General features: G+C 34.6%; 1 protein-coding gene across 3 annotated transcripts in view; it reads right to left on the bottom strand.

Annotated features, from left to right (window-relative positions):
- Positions 1 to 3,954: 3,954 nt before the first annotated feature.
- Positions 3,955 to 15,500, bottom strand: part of LOC127655807 (F-actin-uncapping protein LRRC16A-like) — a 198,444-nt gene continuing 186,898 nt past the window's right edge. For 2 of the 3 annotated variants that reach the window (XM_052143791.1, XM_052143792.1), the window contains 6 exons: positions 14,916 to 15,028; positions 13,536 to 13,986; positions 12,484 to 12,532; positions 11,006 to 11,212; positions 10,741 to 10,866; positions 3,955 to 5,295 (listed from right to left, as the gene is read on the bottom strand). In XM_052143791.1, the coding sequence (XP_051999751.1) occupies positions 5,120 to 5,295; positions 10,741 to 10,866; positions 11,006 to 11,212; positions 12,484 to 12,532; positions 13,536 to 13,986; positions 14,916 to 15,028 (1,122 nt within the window). In that variant the 3' untranslated portion in view covers positions 3,955 to 5,119. Of the gene's footprint in view, positions 5,296 to 7,388; positions 7,513 to 10,740; positions 10,867 to 11,005; positions 11,213 to 12,483; positions 12,533 to 13,535; positions 13,987 to 14,915; positions 15,029 to 15,500 lie in introns of all 3 variants that reach the window. The other variant, XM_052143793.1, reaches the window with a different exon arrangement.

Here is a 15,500-nt window from a genome sequence, read left to right as displayed (position 1 = left end):
CTTGACCACGCCCCCGCTGCCTCATATATATTTTTTCTTTGTATTATTTCTTTATCTCTCTGTTTCTTTTGATATGCTGTAATTGCCTTAGCACCTTCCCAAATGATAATGGGGCTTACTTAGATTATTATTTATTTCAATATATAGTTTTATAACTCTCCTTATTTTCTCTTTAACATCTCTGTCATCTAATAATGAATGATTAAATCTCCACAACAATTTTCTTCTTTCTATATTTACTTCTATATTTAATAGACAGAGGTCTGACACTTCAGAAGGTCGAGTTTCACATTTCGTAACATTTCCTAATGAATTTTCATTTAAAAACATTTTTAATTAAAGAAGTAGTCCAATTTGGAATTTTAGTCATGTACACTCGAGTAGAAAGTGAAATCTCCATCTAATTCTCCATAGATCTACAAGGCCGAATTCATGATTTGCTCATCTCATTTGTAAAGCAATTTTATCCCTCTTTTAAATTACTCTGACAATCGAGTTTTGAATTTATGACCAAGTTAAAATCCCCTCATTATGGTCAGTCCCGATGCTTCTGATATAATGAATCTTAGCAGTTTATTTATAAATTATGGACCTTGTTCTGGTGGATTGAATATATTGAGTAAAGATAATTATTTGTCTTCTATCTTGCCTTTACTAGAACAAATCTTCAATCTTTATCAGTATGGGTCTTTATTACTTGAAAGCCTATTTGTTTTTTAATCATGATTGCTACTCCACTCTTAGAAGAGCGATGTGATGAATACACTATGTTACGAATCGAGGCAGCGAAGGCAGACGAGGAGAGTGGATCTAAATGCAACTTACTTTATTAAATAAACAAACAAATAAACACAAAAGAAACAACCACAATGGGAAAACTAAACACAATGAAATAAAACTGAGAACTCGGGCAGGGAACACATACCAGGCATGACAACATTCAACGATTGACAGCGGGGAGTGAAAACAACCGGGTTAAAATACATGAACATGGGAAAACGGGAGCCAATGAACAAACGGAACTCAAACAAGATGACAGGGTAATAAACAGAAACCAATGGCAAACTAACGAGGGCAGGTGAAAACAATGAACAGCGAACACGAGGGCTAACAAGACAACTATGGAGCTACAAGGGTGACAAAAGTGAAAACTAAGGAACTACAAAAGTGACAAAAATGACAAACAAAGGGCAACAGTGAGACAAGACAAGGTATACATAACACACTATTTCCATTGAAAATAATTGACCCAATTTTCAGTGCTCTTTCTCTGATAGATGTGTTTCCTGTAGGAAGATAATATCTCCTCACTCTTTTCTAAGTTTAGCTATCACTTTCAATCTTTTTATTGAATTTATTCAGTCTATTTACATTTAAATATATAACATTAATTTTATCAGACATGTTTCTTTTTGTAATTTATATTCCACCATTACATTTTTTGTATATAACTTGCTAATTTCTATTCTTCATGTCTAAACTAATTTCACATTTCTTGTATTTCAGCTTTTTCATATTAAAACTCACAAATAGCATCCTGTATACATAAAGAAAAAAATCATTTTCTTTTAAAATTATTTTGGCAGCTGTTTGTGGTTTTCCATGCTTGCCTCATTGCATGGAACCTGGGCCTTGTGCTTAACACTAGGTCTTTATTGCTATTTAATTAAACATTATACATTTATACATATAATTTTAAAAAAATAAGATGCTGCTCATAAACCAAAACCTCTATTGTATTTTTGTATTTTCCTTTGACCCAAAATGAAATGAACTAGTTGCTTAAGGTATTTAAGATATCTAAGGGAAAGAAGGTAATTATTGATATTTATACATAAGTATATACTGTATCTATTTAATTTCTCATCAATACACATTGTTTATAATCTCCTTTGAACATAGTTTCATTCAGTTCTTGATTACCGGTGTGAAAAAAGCAAAACATTTAAGAAGTTTACCAAAATAATGTGACATCAAGTCGATATTAAGAATAATTTTCATACACAAATAATACTCATAAGTTCCAACCTGTATACAGTTGGTTCAAGAATAAATCTTGGATCAAATTCATACCTTACTGGTGTATTGCAAGTCTATTTTGCAAGTTACTATAACTGAATTTGTCCAGTTATTTTATGCAACAGGATCTTCCTCTTCATCAGTCAAGCTCATCTGCATATTTTCTCATTCGTTGGTCCTGCGTCGCTGTTCTCCCCTTGTCCTTTGAGTTGTCCAGTTATCCATTTTGCGTAATCTCTTTTCCAAGTCGCTACAGTATGATTCTGGAAGCGTAAAGCCCAGCGCTCAACTTGCAGTCCACATAGATCATCAAACAAGTCCACCTGTCTTTCCCGAAAACCTTTCATTTGGCCAGTTAGATGATGTTAGACCTTACATTCTTTTGATAAAGTGCTTTGTGTATTGGTTGAAGACATCTTTCTTTTTGGACTTTTCATGGCCGAAGTATATCCTTGAATCAACAACTTTTAGCTCCTTTTTCTCACATGCCATTCTCAGGATCCTCATTTGAATTTCCCATTCAAGAAACCTTACAACAATTGATCAAGGGCAAGGACCCTCAGCCCCTTTCATGTTGTGTATTCTTATATAATTTTGTCTTTATTTACTTTCTATAAAGTCTATTTTAGTCTCAGCATCTTTCATTTTCTTCATTAGGAAGAGAGTTGTTTCTAGTTCTGTTTCTCCTTTCTCTTCACAAGTGTTCAATCTTTTCACAGCCATTGTGACACTCGTAGCTACATTTTTTAACTCTGACTTGAGGTCTTTCACTTCCCAACTTAAAGTCCTGCGTTGACTATTTGATCTCCAATTTGAATTATTTTACCTCATGATCTAAAATTCACTCAGTTGTGCCGTTATTTGTCGGAAGAAATGTTGTTTGTTGGTCCATCTTTCCTCTAATATGTTGACTTTGCTGATCCCGAAATTTTACCTGATATTAAATTCTTACCATCTTTACACTTTTATTTTATGTCTTTTGATGGCAACAACAAAGTACTCTTAAGGGTCTTTTTAAAATCTTTTTCAGAGGTTGTGTTTGGTTACGAGTCACGCTGTTAACTCTGAGCCATGTTTCCAGTGTAAGTCTGGAAGTGGATCAATACTTAGCCTTATGAAATTAGAGCAAACAGTCCTCTCTGCCCACATTTGGATGACTTCCAACTCTGGTTGAAGCGATCTGAATCCTAATATAATTGGTTTAGTGTTCCATGACACAGGACAATGTACTAGATCATTTCAGATGAAGTCATTAGATTCAAGAAAGCTAATGTGTTTTTAGCCAGATAAGACATTATTTGCTGTGTGCACATTGTGCTTCATTTAGATTATCTAATGATCTAAATCCTATTACATTATGTTTGGGCTCGTTTTAATGATAATCCCCTCTTCTAAGTAATGGTATGTGATATTTTATGTTCTGTTTATTTTCATGAAGTTATGAGCGAAAACGAGGCATATAAGTAACTCCTTTTTACATATAAAAGACATATACTTAGCTATTAAATGGTATATTTTTGACCAGTAGACTGGTTGTATTCTACTCTTTAAAAGCTTAACACATTGCTGTTTGATCAGCCTGTAATAATATGCGGTGCAAAATAATTTATAAGTTATCAAAATGGAACACTTCTGATTTGTCTGCAAATTTCAAAGCATTTGTTCAGTTTTGGTAAAAATGTCTACATGCATTGTAAAGTACAGCTTCTAAGCTTTAAAATGATACCTAGTATCAAAACTAACAATTCATATTTTTCAGGGTTAAATACAGACCAGTTAAAATAAAAAATAAACACTAAATAAAGGTTATTCTATCATTATTCCACATTAAATAGAGGGTTACCATTTCATCATCTGATTGATAAAGTAAGTGCCCTCACAGTGAGCAGAAAAATAAATCCAAAGAGTCATGTTAAATTTGTAAAATCAGTTTTAATCGAACTGACATAAATAGACACAATAATAAAATGTCCAGGACTGATAAAACACCGAATCACCTCATGATTAACCCCTCTAAAACAGTGAATCAAAATATTGCATGACGAACAAAGAGTCAAAGAGACTGCTGCTCTGCAGAAACACTATTAAAGAAATACAAGATTTAATTATAATATCAACACTGATCACATACATCTTTTCACACTTGCCCTTTCCAATAAAGAAAATACTATTTCATAGTGCCCAGCAGTGTCATTAACAAAATTATTAGAAATGGCTAAGCATTGTATCAACAGAATTTACATTCCAATTTAGAAGGAAAAGCCAGTTGTTTCGGTTAAAAAGCGGCATCAGACATCAGTCGTAATAATATTAAAATTACAACTTCCACTTTTTTGAAGCATTGTGATTAGTACCATATCAATAGATGCTCTGTGTACACATACACACCATTTCACACATTATATATTAAATGTTAATATTTCAATATCAAATAATTTATCAATCTACCTTTTTAGACACAGATTATGTTTAGTTCTAGACTAAACAGATTTTCATTGACGAATCATTATGAACAGTGCAGTTTAGTTTACTCGAGGCTTTGTCTGTGCCCTTGAAACCAACATATTGAGTATAATGTGCATTTATATTCACACACATACATGTAAAAAAGCAAACATGCACACTCACAGAGTTTTATTTTCAAACAGTAGAAAATGAAATGCCCTCAGTGTCCTGCTTTGACTTATTACAGTACAGTGTGACTAAGGCTTAAGGGTAAAACAGACACAACAGCATCAAAGATTCGTCTGCTGCTTTAAGAGAGAGTAAATTGTATTTTAACACAGTGAGAAGAAGTGCATATACGCACGCATTGTCTAACAGTGCTTGAGCCCTGGTACTTACAGTATAACTGAATTTATAACAACGCAACCAAGTTACTTCCTGAAGCAAGACACGTCATATAGCAGTTTCATATTTCTTTTAAAGGAGTGATAGAAATAAGCATGCACACATTGGTTCAATAAACCCATCCACACACAATCACACTTCCTGTCTAGTAGGGTTGTGGATTCTACAGTTGGGAAAGTTGGCATTGGGACATTTGGTGAGGTTTGTATTGGCAGGATGGAATGATGCACGGTGAAGTGGTCTTTCGTACTCATATAAAAATAAAGTCTTTATCGACCTCTTCCCCAGAGTCAGTTGACTTGCTGCCCTGACTCGAGTCCTTGTCTTTGTCGCTGTTGACTGGCATGTCCTTGCTCTTAGATGTGCTCTCTTCAGAGTTCAGCCGATTGAATTTCTGGAAGGGATCAGTTGCTGTGGACGTGCTCACTGGAAAGTGGACATATGTTGGAAAATAATTAATAATATAACAGAGAAAGCAGGATTATGTCCACATTTAAATAACAATGCCCCCTCAAAGAAACCCTTCATAAAAGCTGAGAAGAGGTTAAACCAATACAGTGACTTAAGACTATCAACAATTTTTAATAAAGATATTTTTTCAAATCACTTCAACTGGGTCGTCAAAGTGTTTCTAATGGGCGTTTCACACTTAAAATGATTAACCCAGGTTCAATACATGTTCTGTGTAATTGATAGCTTTGGTGGCATGATGTTAATAACCACAGAAAATACTTTCGACTTATCACTTATTTATATAAAAAAATTAAATATTTTTTGGTTACAGTGAGACTCTTACAGCGGATATAAACTTTTTCAAAATATTAGTGTGATTGTCACTTACTAACCTTATCTGTAAGTTATATCCAATATTACAACTTTGTTGCCATGATGGCGCAATACCAGTAAACCCTGTAAGCAATTTTATTACTCTAAAATTGTTTAGAATAGGTATTCTTTTCACACTAAAATCATGTTAACTAGTACAAAGTTTATGCCTTGTGGCTATACTTTTGAAACCGAGTATATATGAATGTTTATGGACTGGCCCAATTCACTTTATTGTAAATCGCGATTTGTGCTTTCTTTTAATTTTTGAAAAAAATAATTTTTACATTGTCACAAATGTTGTCAATTATCTTGTATTTAAACTGGAATATGAATTAAACCCTTGTGTTCTGTTTAAATTGGAAAAACACTCGTACTGTTCCTGGACAAAAATGTTCAGAACAGTCTTTGTGTAACTTGTCTTTTCCAAAACACATGATAACACTGTTATTGACATATTTTGTTTTGTCACACCTCTAATCTAACCGAGTTCATAGTTATTAACACAAACTTAGCATTTTTTTGGGGGGACTTTATTGATTTAGATCTCAATTAGCTCAAATAACACCAATACATTTGATATAAAATAAGCAATTTTGAATATTTATGAAAACGCTGATTTGTGTCATGCATTAGGAGTGTCTGCTGCCATCTGCTGGAAAAATAACATAGTAATGTCAAGTATAGCCTATAGGTGGCCTCAGTGTTCCCCTTATTGTGGAATGGTGTCTGTAACCCAATACTGTAACTTAATTCATAGATATTATTATGTTATACATTTAAATATATATTTAGACTTTATAAAAGACAGTTATTTTTTAAAGTGTAGCTTTTTTACATCATTCAATAAAATTGTTTTGCATAAGTGTTTCAGAAGCGCATTGTTTTTAATGTTTTTTTCTGGAAGAGTAAAATTAACTCTTTCCACAGTGTAGTTCTGCAAGTGCATGTGTGTGTGTGTGTGTGTGTTTTGCACTCTGGCAGTTTTATAGTCTCACCAATTAATTTCTGTGTGTGTGTGTTCTGTATTGTGTCTCTGTGCTCTGGTCTCTCCAATCATTTCCCAATTGCTTTCTCTTGTCGGACAAATTTGTCTGGGAACAGTACGAGTGTGACTTTTTTTCGTAAAACTGTGTACCTTGATGGAATCTTTTTATTTTTACATTTAGATGGTAAAAATTGGAAATGTTACAAATGCTTAGACCTCTCCAATGAAGGATACAAGGGATCAGATTGGCCATGTGTCTGAACAGAACATAAGGTTTAAGTAACCTGATCGCTGTGTAGCCTAATAACTGTAGATGTCATTATTCTGATCTGAGAATATTGCTTAATTGCTTGAGTATCCTTATAAACAAACTTTTGGGAACAATACAATAAAACATGGGCAGACACAAAAGACACACACCATAAAAGAGATACAGAGACAGTGAAACAAAGCAGGGATTTTTCCAAATGACATCAAAAAATTTGAGGGTTCAATTGTTTAAATGGATGATTTTCTCCATCATTTTTTGTATTTACCATTATTTTTTGCAATTACCAAACTGTGCCATCGGTGTCATTTTGGAAAAAAATGCAAAACGTGATCTGATTAATGTTGGGGTAACCATTAACAGTGCGTGTAAATACTTCTTAATCTGACATTAACAGAAATTCAGATGGCAGAAATGTGATGAGATGAGAGGTCTGACCAGGCCTGGAAAGCGGTGTGATGTGCTCAGGATGACTCGTCCACTGATCGCTGCTGTGCGGCTCGAGCTCTGGGGGCCAGCTCAGAGTCTGATTCAAACACACTAACGTCTGCCGTCTGCTCTGCTGCAGAGAGGGGCATGCGCATATTTAGCACACAAACATTAAATCCAGCTCTTGGACACTAAAACTTCGCTCAGGTTTGTCAATAAAGAACCATGTCGTTTTTTTACATTACCACTTAAAATAAGTTCTGTTTGTAAAAATATAGACTTAAATGCTTGAACATTTTTGTAGACAAAACACTAACATTTTAATGTAAGATTTTTTTAATTAATAATTTGGACCGAATAATGGTGTCCAGCATACAGTACAGGGGAACTGCTTCAATACAGTTTAAAAAGCATCCTAGGTGGCACCTCATGTGCGAATGAGAGTGTACAGAGCTAAAAACTTTTACCATTTGTTATTTAAAGGAATATTCCGGGTTCAGTTATAGTTAAGCTCAATCAACAGCATTTGTGGCATAATGTTGATTTCCACAAAAATTTATTTCAACTCATCCCTCTTATTCTTGAAAAAAAAAAAAAAAAACACTACTGGGTTCCAGTAGTGAGGCAATTACAAGTGAATGGGGCCAATCTGTATATGTTAAAATACATACTATTTCAAAAGTATAGCCGCAAAATGAAAAAACGTATGCATGTTAACATGATTTTAGAGTGATAATATTGCTTATTAATCTTTTTTGTTTAAAGTTATATCCAAAGCCGCTTTTCCACCATCGGGCCGAACGGTGTTCATCGCAACACCATTTCGTTCCATGTCGATCTGGGCAAGTTGGCGCTGTTAAGATTCTTTTCCACTATGGTACGTACAGATCCGTCTTTTGGTGAGTGAACATTGGAGCGGACCGCTATGGAGCATGATCGCTTATAGTTTATTATCATGCTGTGCCGAACCGTGCTCAAATGGATATGCTACTGTAACCGTTCCGTATCGTGCTCAGAACCATTCGGCCCGATGGTGGTAAAGCGGCAAAATTTTACAATTTCGATGCCATGAAGATCCAATGCTGTAAGCCCTAAATCCTAAAACAACCATAAAACCACATGATATAAACAACTTTACAGCTCAAATGATACCCAAGTTTTAACAGAAGAACTAATGTAAGTGCTTTTATAAAATAATGAGCTGGTTTTAGAGGGGTTTTGAACAGTTTTTTTTAACTGGTCAGATCTGTCTTAGCTAGTCTTCAAGCCGGTTTTAAGCTGGGAGGCTAGCTGATCTCCCAGCCTGGCCAGCTAAAAAGTGTTCAAACCAGCTTTGGCTGCTTTTAGCTGGTCTTTTCAGCAGGGTGTACAGCAGGTGTCTGCAACATTTTAGACATGAAGTGACATTTTACATTTCCTTGTTATTCCCTGTGCCAAACCTCCACCGATAAGAAGGAAAAAGACAGACAGACTTATTATAAATTATTATAAATGCCAATGGTGGATCAAATAACAATTTGTGGACCCCCTGCGGTACCACCGCTGACCCCCTGTTGAAGACCCTTGCTTTAAACCCTGCAAAAATTCTCCCCATTCACTTCCATTGTATGAGCCTCACTGTGAACTTGATGTTTGCCTTTTTTTAAAGAAAAGTAGGGACGATTACAGTGAGTAATCAACATTATACCATAAATGCTGTTGATTAAGCTTATCTTGTATTGAACCCTTTTCATATATCCGGGTTTGGAATGTGGAAGGTAAACTTGCATAGCACTGAATGGGAGACCACAACAAATATCATTTTTACTTGCCTTGCATGTTTTCTCTTAAAAATCAAAAATCCATTAATTACTCTTTCAAAGCTTTCCAAAATAAATAAAATAAAAAATAGAGAGTGGTGGATTACAGCTGTCAGAAGAGAGAAAGATGCAGAATCTACCGTCACTCTCTCAGCAGATGTATAAGAAACCTTGTCGCAGCAGTGGTAACTTGGTTTTTAAAACTTATTCAAGGGTAATATAATACTAAATAAAATAGTATAAATGTACATAAAATAATTACAAAATTGCAGATATAAAAAAAAGTTTGTTAGATTTAAACAGCTAAATCAGGCAGAAACGCACCACCACAGTCTCTGAAAATGGCCCATTGAACCTGGAATATTCCTTTAAGAAATCTAATGACTTTACTAGTATCCTAATATATGAAAACTATAATAATACAAAAAATCTGTAGGTGTTTTCAAACTTTCGACTAGCACTGTATATTTTTCAGGATGACAAACAAATTGAGATTTCATCATGAAGATCTATATTTTGTTCATGTGAAATGTTTGATGCTACACACCAGAGAAGGAAATGCTACAGACTTGCATAAAGTGTTTATAACAATGTCTCTCTGACCAAGGTTAAACCTCCGAGCTTACATTCCTGGCCAAAAAGCTTGAATCTGAATTTTCAAGAGGGCTTGAGCAGCGTGCCACAATATATAGCAGTGAGCACATTTAGTAAAATATGCCAGTAAAGCCACAATGAGCAGTGAAATCAGTGACAGGACAAAGATGACCGGCGGACAGTTACCAATGACGGTGCAGGAATACATGGAAAGACAATGAAAGACAATAGACAGCCATGGCATACATTTACTACTTGAAATGGTTGATTTTATGAATCAGCTAAACATCTCACATCAGTCTACGACTTGTATGACTTTCTTCTGCCTAAAACAAACAAAGATTTTTAGAAGGTTATATGATGTGGTTTTGTCCATACAATGCATGTCAATGGGGTCCAAAACTCTCAAGCTCCAAAACAAATGCAGCCGCATGAAGGAAATCCAAACAATTTGAGTGGTTTAATCCATGTCTTCTGAAGCAATACCACTGGTTTTGGGTGAGACACAGACCAAAATGTCACTCCATTTTCACTACAAATCTCGACAACAGCAGCACATTCATGAGAGAAGCTCAATTACACTTCCTCGTGCTTTATGCATGCGCAAACGCTGAACACCAAACAAATCACTTCAGAAGACATGGATTAAACCACTTAAGTCGTATGGATTACCTTTATGCTGACTTTTTGTCCATTTTATAGACATAAACACATCAAATGTCCATAAAGAATCTTTGCGTTCTGCAGAAGTCATTCAAGTTTGAGACGGCATAAGGGTGATAAAATGATGAGAGCATTGTTATTTTTGAGTGAACCTTTAAATTCACTCAACTATTCCTTTTTTTAGCTGTCTATAACTATGGGGTAATATATGTATCTTGACCCCTTGTATACTGTAAGTTTAGTACATTTCAATAGCAAAGACCATGAGAGAAGGTAAATAACCTGTTCTATTGTAAGATCTGTACCTTCCTGAGCAGAGTTCTTGCTGGCTTGTGAAGGACTATTGGGACCCTCTTTCTCTGAGGGCACCCTCCTCAGTGCTGGCAGTCCTGGGCCTCTGGGGCTTCCAGTAGGAGAATCGATGCTTTCATCTGAGGACCAGACAAAAAAGAGAAAAACATATAGCAACCTAAGTCTTCAAGAGCATGTTTCTCATTTTCAGAGATATTTAATTTACATTTTTTTTGTGTGTTTAAGCATCATTAAAACCCAAATGAAGAAGTTATGTACCTATGCTTCTCACACTGCCGGTTCTTGGTTTCTGGGCGATAGATGGTCGAGCTGCAAGGGCTGGTTTGGTGCTTGCGGAAGTCTTGGGTCTTGGGGCAGTATCAGGCTTGCCCTCCACTGCACAACGAGAGACTTTCTCTGATGAGTTAACACTCCCCTCAGTCTTGCTTATACCTGGAGAACGGCTCTCTGGAGAATGACCCTTTACTAGTACAGCCATGGAGCAAGGGAATACAGAGAGAAGCAGTCTACATTAAAACATTTTAGAATTTAAATTCTTCACTGTTCACGGTAAGTTAGATGCCACTGTACAACACACAAGTATAAAATATTGTAAACAATTTTTTGCACTAAAGCTATTCACTTCCTTTTTAGTGCAGAACTTTTCTAATTCCATGAATAAAAGTACCATATAGCTGAAAGAATTGTCTGGCATCTGAACATTTAAAGAAATCAAAATCTATATAAAAACGAGGGACCATCACAGTATGATACTGTATATCAGAGTGAATAGAATTGCATTGATTTTATTTAAAATGTTGTTGTTTTTCTTGCAGAAAATTTTTAATTGGTGTGAATAGGACTTTGTACATTACAAAATGTAGAAAAAAGATACACGAAGATGGATATCAGTCAATGATTCTTTTTTTTATCTGAATCTAAAAAGTTAAATTCACACACAACAATTACTTGAATACATGTCTACTATGATGTCCAAATCATTTTTATATTTTTTCAATAAAAGCTGAAATTCTTGAAAAAAATAAATGTTGGAATAAATCATCTGGAATAATATTTTATTATCATTTAATTAAAAAATAATAATAATAATTTCTTAGTTTTAAAATATTAATTAATTATTAATATTTTAAAAACTTTTATCCACCATATCGAAGTCAAGTTGTGTAAACAACATGCAGAAAAAAAATATTTAAACCCTAAAAATAACACATATTTTATGAAAAGGCACATCTTGTTCAAGTCAAATGAAGTAACCCTTAGAAAATGTATTGATATTTGTGTATCAATTTTTTTTTATCAAATTAATGATTAAATTGTGTATTTAATGTGCAAAAAGTATTTTAATATCTTTTACTTAAATGTAACACCACTTGAAATTTTTACAGTCATTAAATGTATTTATTTTGTGTAGAAAATGCTATAATTGTTTTCCTTCAAAAATGTATGAAACCAACATGGACACAAAACTTGACACACTAGACATTTAAAAGATTCTAATTTTTATCACCACAAACCAGCTTACTTGTAAATAGCCCAAATGTTTGCAGATGTGTAATGTAGTGCACTTGGGATGTGCTGTATACACTGATTGGAGCATATGAGTATACCTGACACATATGGAACTACTCATCCAAGATGTATGTGTAAAAATGAAACTGAAAATACCATTGTTCTTTAACATGCATTGATACTTTTCAACAAATCATATGAGTTTAGCCGAACTGCATATTGTTTACCTAACGATGGCACATCTGGTTTGTCCGAACTGGAGGAAGACTCTGATACCTGGGGGAAAAAAAGAAAAATAACACCAAAAGTTGTATACGTTTTTCACAGTATTTTAAGTCAAAATGCCTTAATCAAGATACAAAATATTTTTCTTTTAGTATATATAAGCTCTCACATTTACATACCAACACATTTACTCTCCAACTCTCTCAAAACCAGCACAAATCCACTAATATGGATAGATAAGTGTTGGGTTGTAAATAGAGATTTCAGTTAAAATGTTCGGGTTTACATCCCCACTCCTGGCATATAACCTTGAATATTATATCAGAGTTTAGTTTTTTAGAAAGTGGTTTTAGTAATCATTATGAATGAGCTTAGTGCTCATGCTTTTATGAGCGACTGCATTTTCCATCTTGCTGATTCAGTGTCTCTTTAAAAATGTTTTGGCAGGCATAGAGAAGCATAAAATATGCTGGGCATTTTAAAGTGTCCTATTCAATTAAAGTGTAATCCAATTAGATTTAAGTCTGCCAAATGGCAATAAAGACTGTTTGTGCAAATAATAACCACTTGGCGGTGCTACTTTAACATCTCATGCATGAATGGCTTTTTTAAAAAAAAGAAATGGTATTAGCAACACATTTAACTACAATAATGTGACATATTTTAAAATGAAACCGAATATAATGTATTATAATATATACATTATATTATAATGTATAATGTATATATATATATTATACATTATAATGTATAATGTATATATTATAATACATTATATTGATTCATTATGTAGTTAAATGTTATATATATATATATATATATATTAATGAATATAAAGTCAGAACTTTATTTTATCCATCTAAATTTTACTGGATTGGGAAAAGTGGTCTTTAAATGACATTTGATTGAAGGTGTTGAAAAACAAAAATGGTGAAAAAATTCCTTCAAGAATGAGGCAACAATTCGAAAGTTTTCAAAAGGAAACTCAAACATAAAAAATTGTTCTGCAGGTTTAAAGTATAAACGGCGTAATCCACACAGGCAGAACACAAACCTTAGGAGAGCCAAAGGGTCCCCTTTTCTCCTGTTTGGCCTTCATTTCGGCCAGCAATCCACTGCCCATCACCTGCACACCATATCTGCGGCTGCCCTGAGGACTGCCCTCTGACGGCTCGGAGTCCACCGAGTCTGGCGTCTTCGGCTCCTCCGAGCGCTCTGAGCTGCTGCTGTGGTTTGTGGGTGGGGTCTGGGATTTGGTTTTAGCGTCAGGTGGTGGGCTCCGGATGGGGCCCTTAGGGGATGCGGGCTCCTCCACAACTGGAAGCGTTGTCTGGCTTGGGACTGGGGATAGAGTTTGGGCTGGGGCAGCAGCAGAGGCTGGGTTTTTCTCCTTGTCCTTGTCATATTTGCTGGTCCGGGACTTTATGAGGTTGAGAAAACCACCCTTGCGAGATTCTCGTTTCTTATCGCTGTCTTGAGACTCAGAACTCTTTAGAAATGACCTTCTAACAAAAAGAGCAAAAAGTCACATGCCAATTAGAGATACTTGAGACTGGATTTTAAATGATTGCTAGCTGGCTAGCCAGTGTCTTTACTCGCTGAGCTACGCAAGCCCCAAATAATGAAATATCTAAATATATCTTCTAAAAGTACATGTCAGCATTTTCATTCATTTTGTGGTGGGCTGGAATGGAATAATGAGAGATAATATCAAAACCTGTTTTATCATATTTGATGCATCCATTTCAAAAGGGGGGTTTTGATAAAATAATATACAAAATTTGAACCAAGCACAAGTTGGTTATATTCAGCAAATACTCATTTTAAAATATCAGTAACAATATAATCATTACTATTAATACTGATGTATTCAAATAAGCTGTCATTTATCCCAACATAAGAGTCACTTTCGGCACAAGTTCACCGCCATTTTAAATAGATTGATATAATCATTGAAACCAATTTTTTTCAAAAAATAACCAGTAGATGGTGCTATAAACATTTTTATTTATTTGTTTGGCTTGTCATTTTCAAAACAGCGTCAAACGTTGTGTATCATATTTTATACACATGCCGTTATAGGGTTAAAAACGTTTTCTAAAACACTGAGGTAGAAATAATTAATTCTACAGATCATTTGCTTTTAACAGAAAATACTGTCATCATTTAGCTACCCTCATGACGCTCCAAACTTGTATGACTTTTTTTCATGAAACAAAAAAGATTTATTTTCAAAGCAGCCCATACAATAAAACATCTTGTCCATTAGGGCTGGGTATTGAAAATGTTCCTGAAATTCTCTCCCAGCTAATGCTCACCGGCTGTCAAGTTCAGCTGCAATTTTGCTTGGTTGGGACATTAACCCGTGTCCCCTTACATAGTAAACAAGTAGTTTTTTTTGCACCAAGTGAGTCAAAAAAATGCTAGTACTCACTTATTATCATATATTTTGGTGACTCTTTTAGAGAAAAACTCATCGACCCCTTCATCCACCCTTCCTAGGAGGCCATTCTGTTCTCCTTCCTGTGACGGAGTGCTGCTGATCTGCTGCAAGAGGCCATTACAGAAAACACAGATCAGAATATTAGAAACATTTGATTCCTACTGTCCTACCAAGCTAAAAAGTAGTAACTATGCCCACACTGAAATTGAGAAACATGGCTTTAAAGTTTTTTCATTGTCCAGCCAAGTGTGGATTATCAAATAGTTTCACACCGTATTCTCGTAATCCGAGTGTAGTGGAGACAAACCTGTCTCTCACAGGACAGATCGAAGTCTAAGAGACTCAATTTCAATCATGTGTAGTTACTATGTTTTGCCTTTGCAATGTAGTCTAGCAATTGAGACCTTTAAATTAAGCAAAAAGTGTATATGATGAAACCAATTGTAAAATAATGCATGTTTGAAATGTCATAATAATGCTATGAAAATATAAATCTACTAAATAGAATTGCAGAAAACATCTATTCATTTAACTACATTTTCCTATGCGTGTTTCCTTGAGTTGCATAACCATGTT

The sequence above is a fragment of the Xyrauchen texanus genome, chromosome 15 (assembly GCF_025860055.1).
Source record: "Xyrauchen texanus isolate HMW12.3.18 chromosome 15, RBS_HiC_50CHRs, whole genome shotgun sequence".
NCBI lineage: Eukaryota > Metazoa > Chordata > Actinopteri > Cypriniformes > Catostomidae > Xyrauchen > Xyrauchen texanus.
Note: the sequence above shows the minus strand (reverse complement) of the source record. Positions and strands in the feature narration are given on the sequence as shown.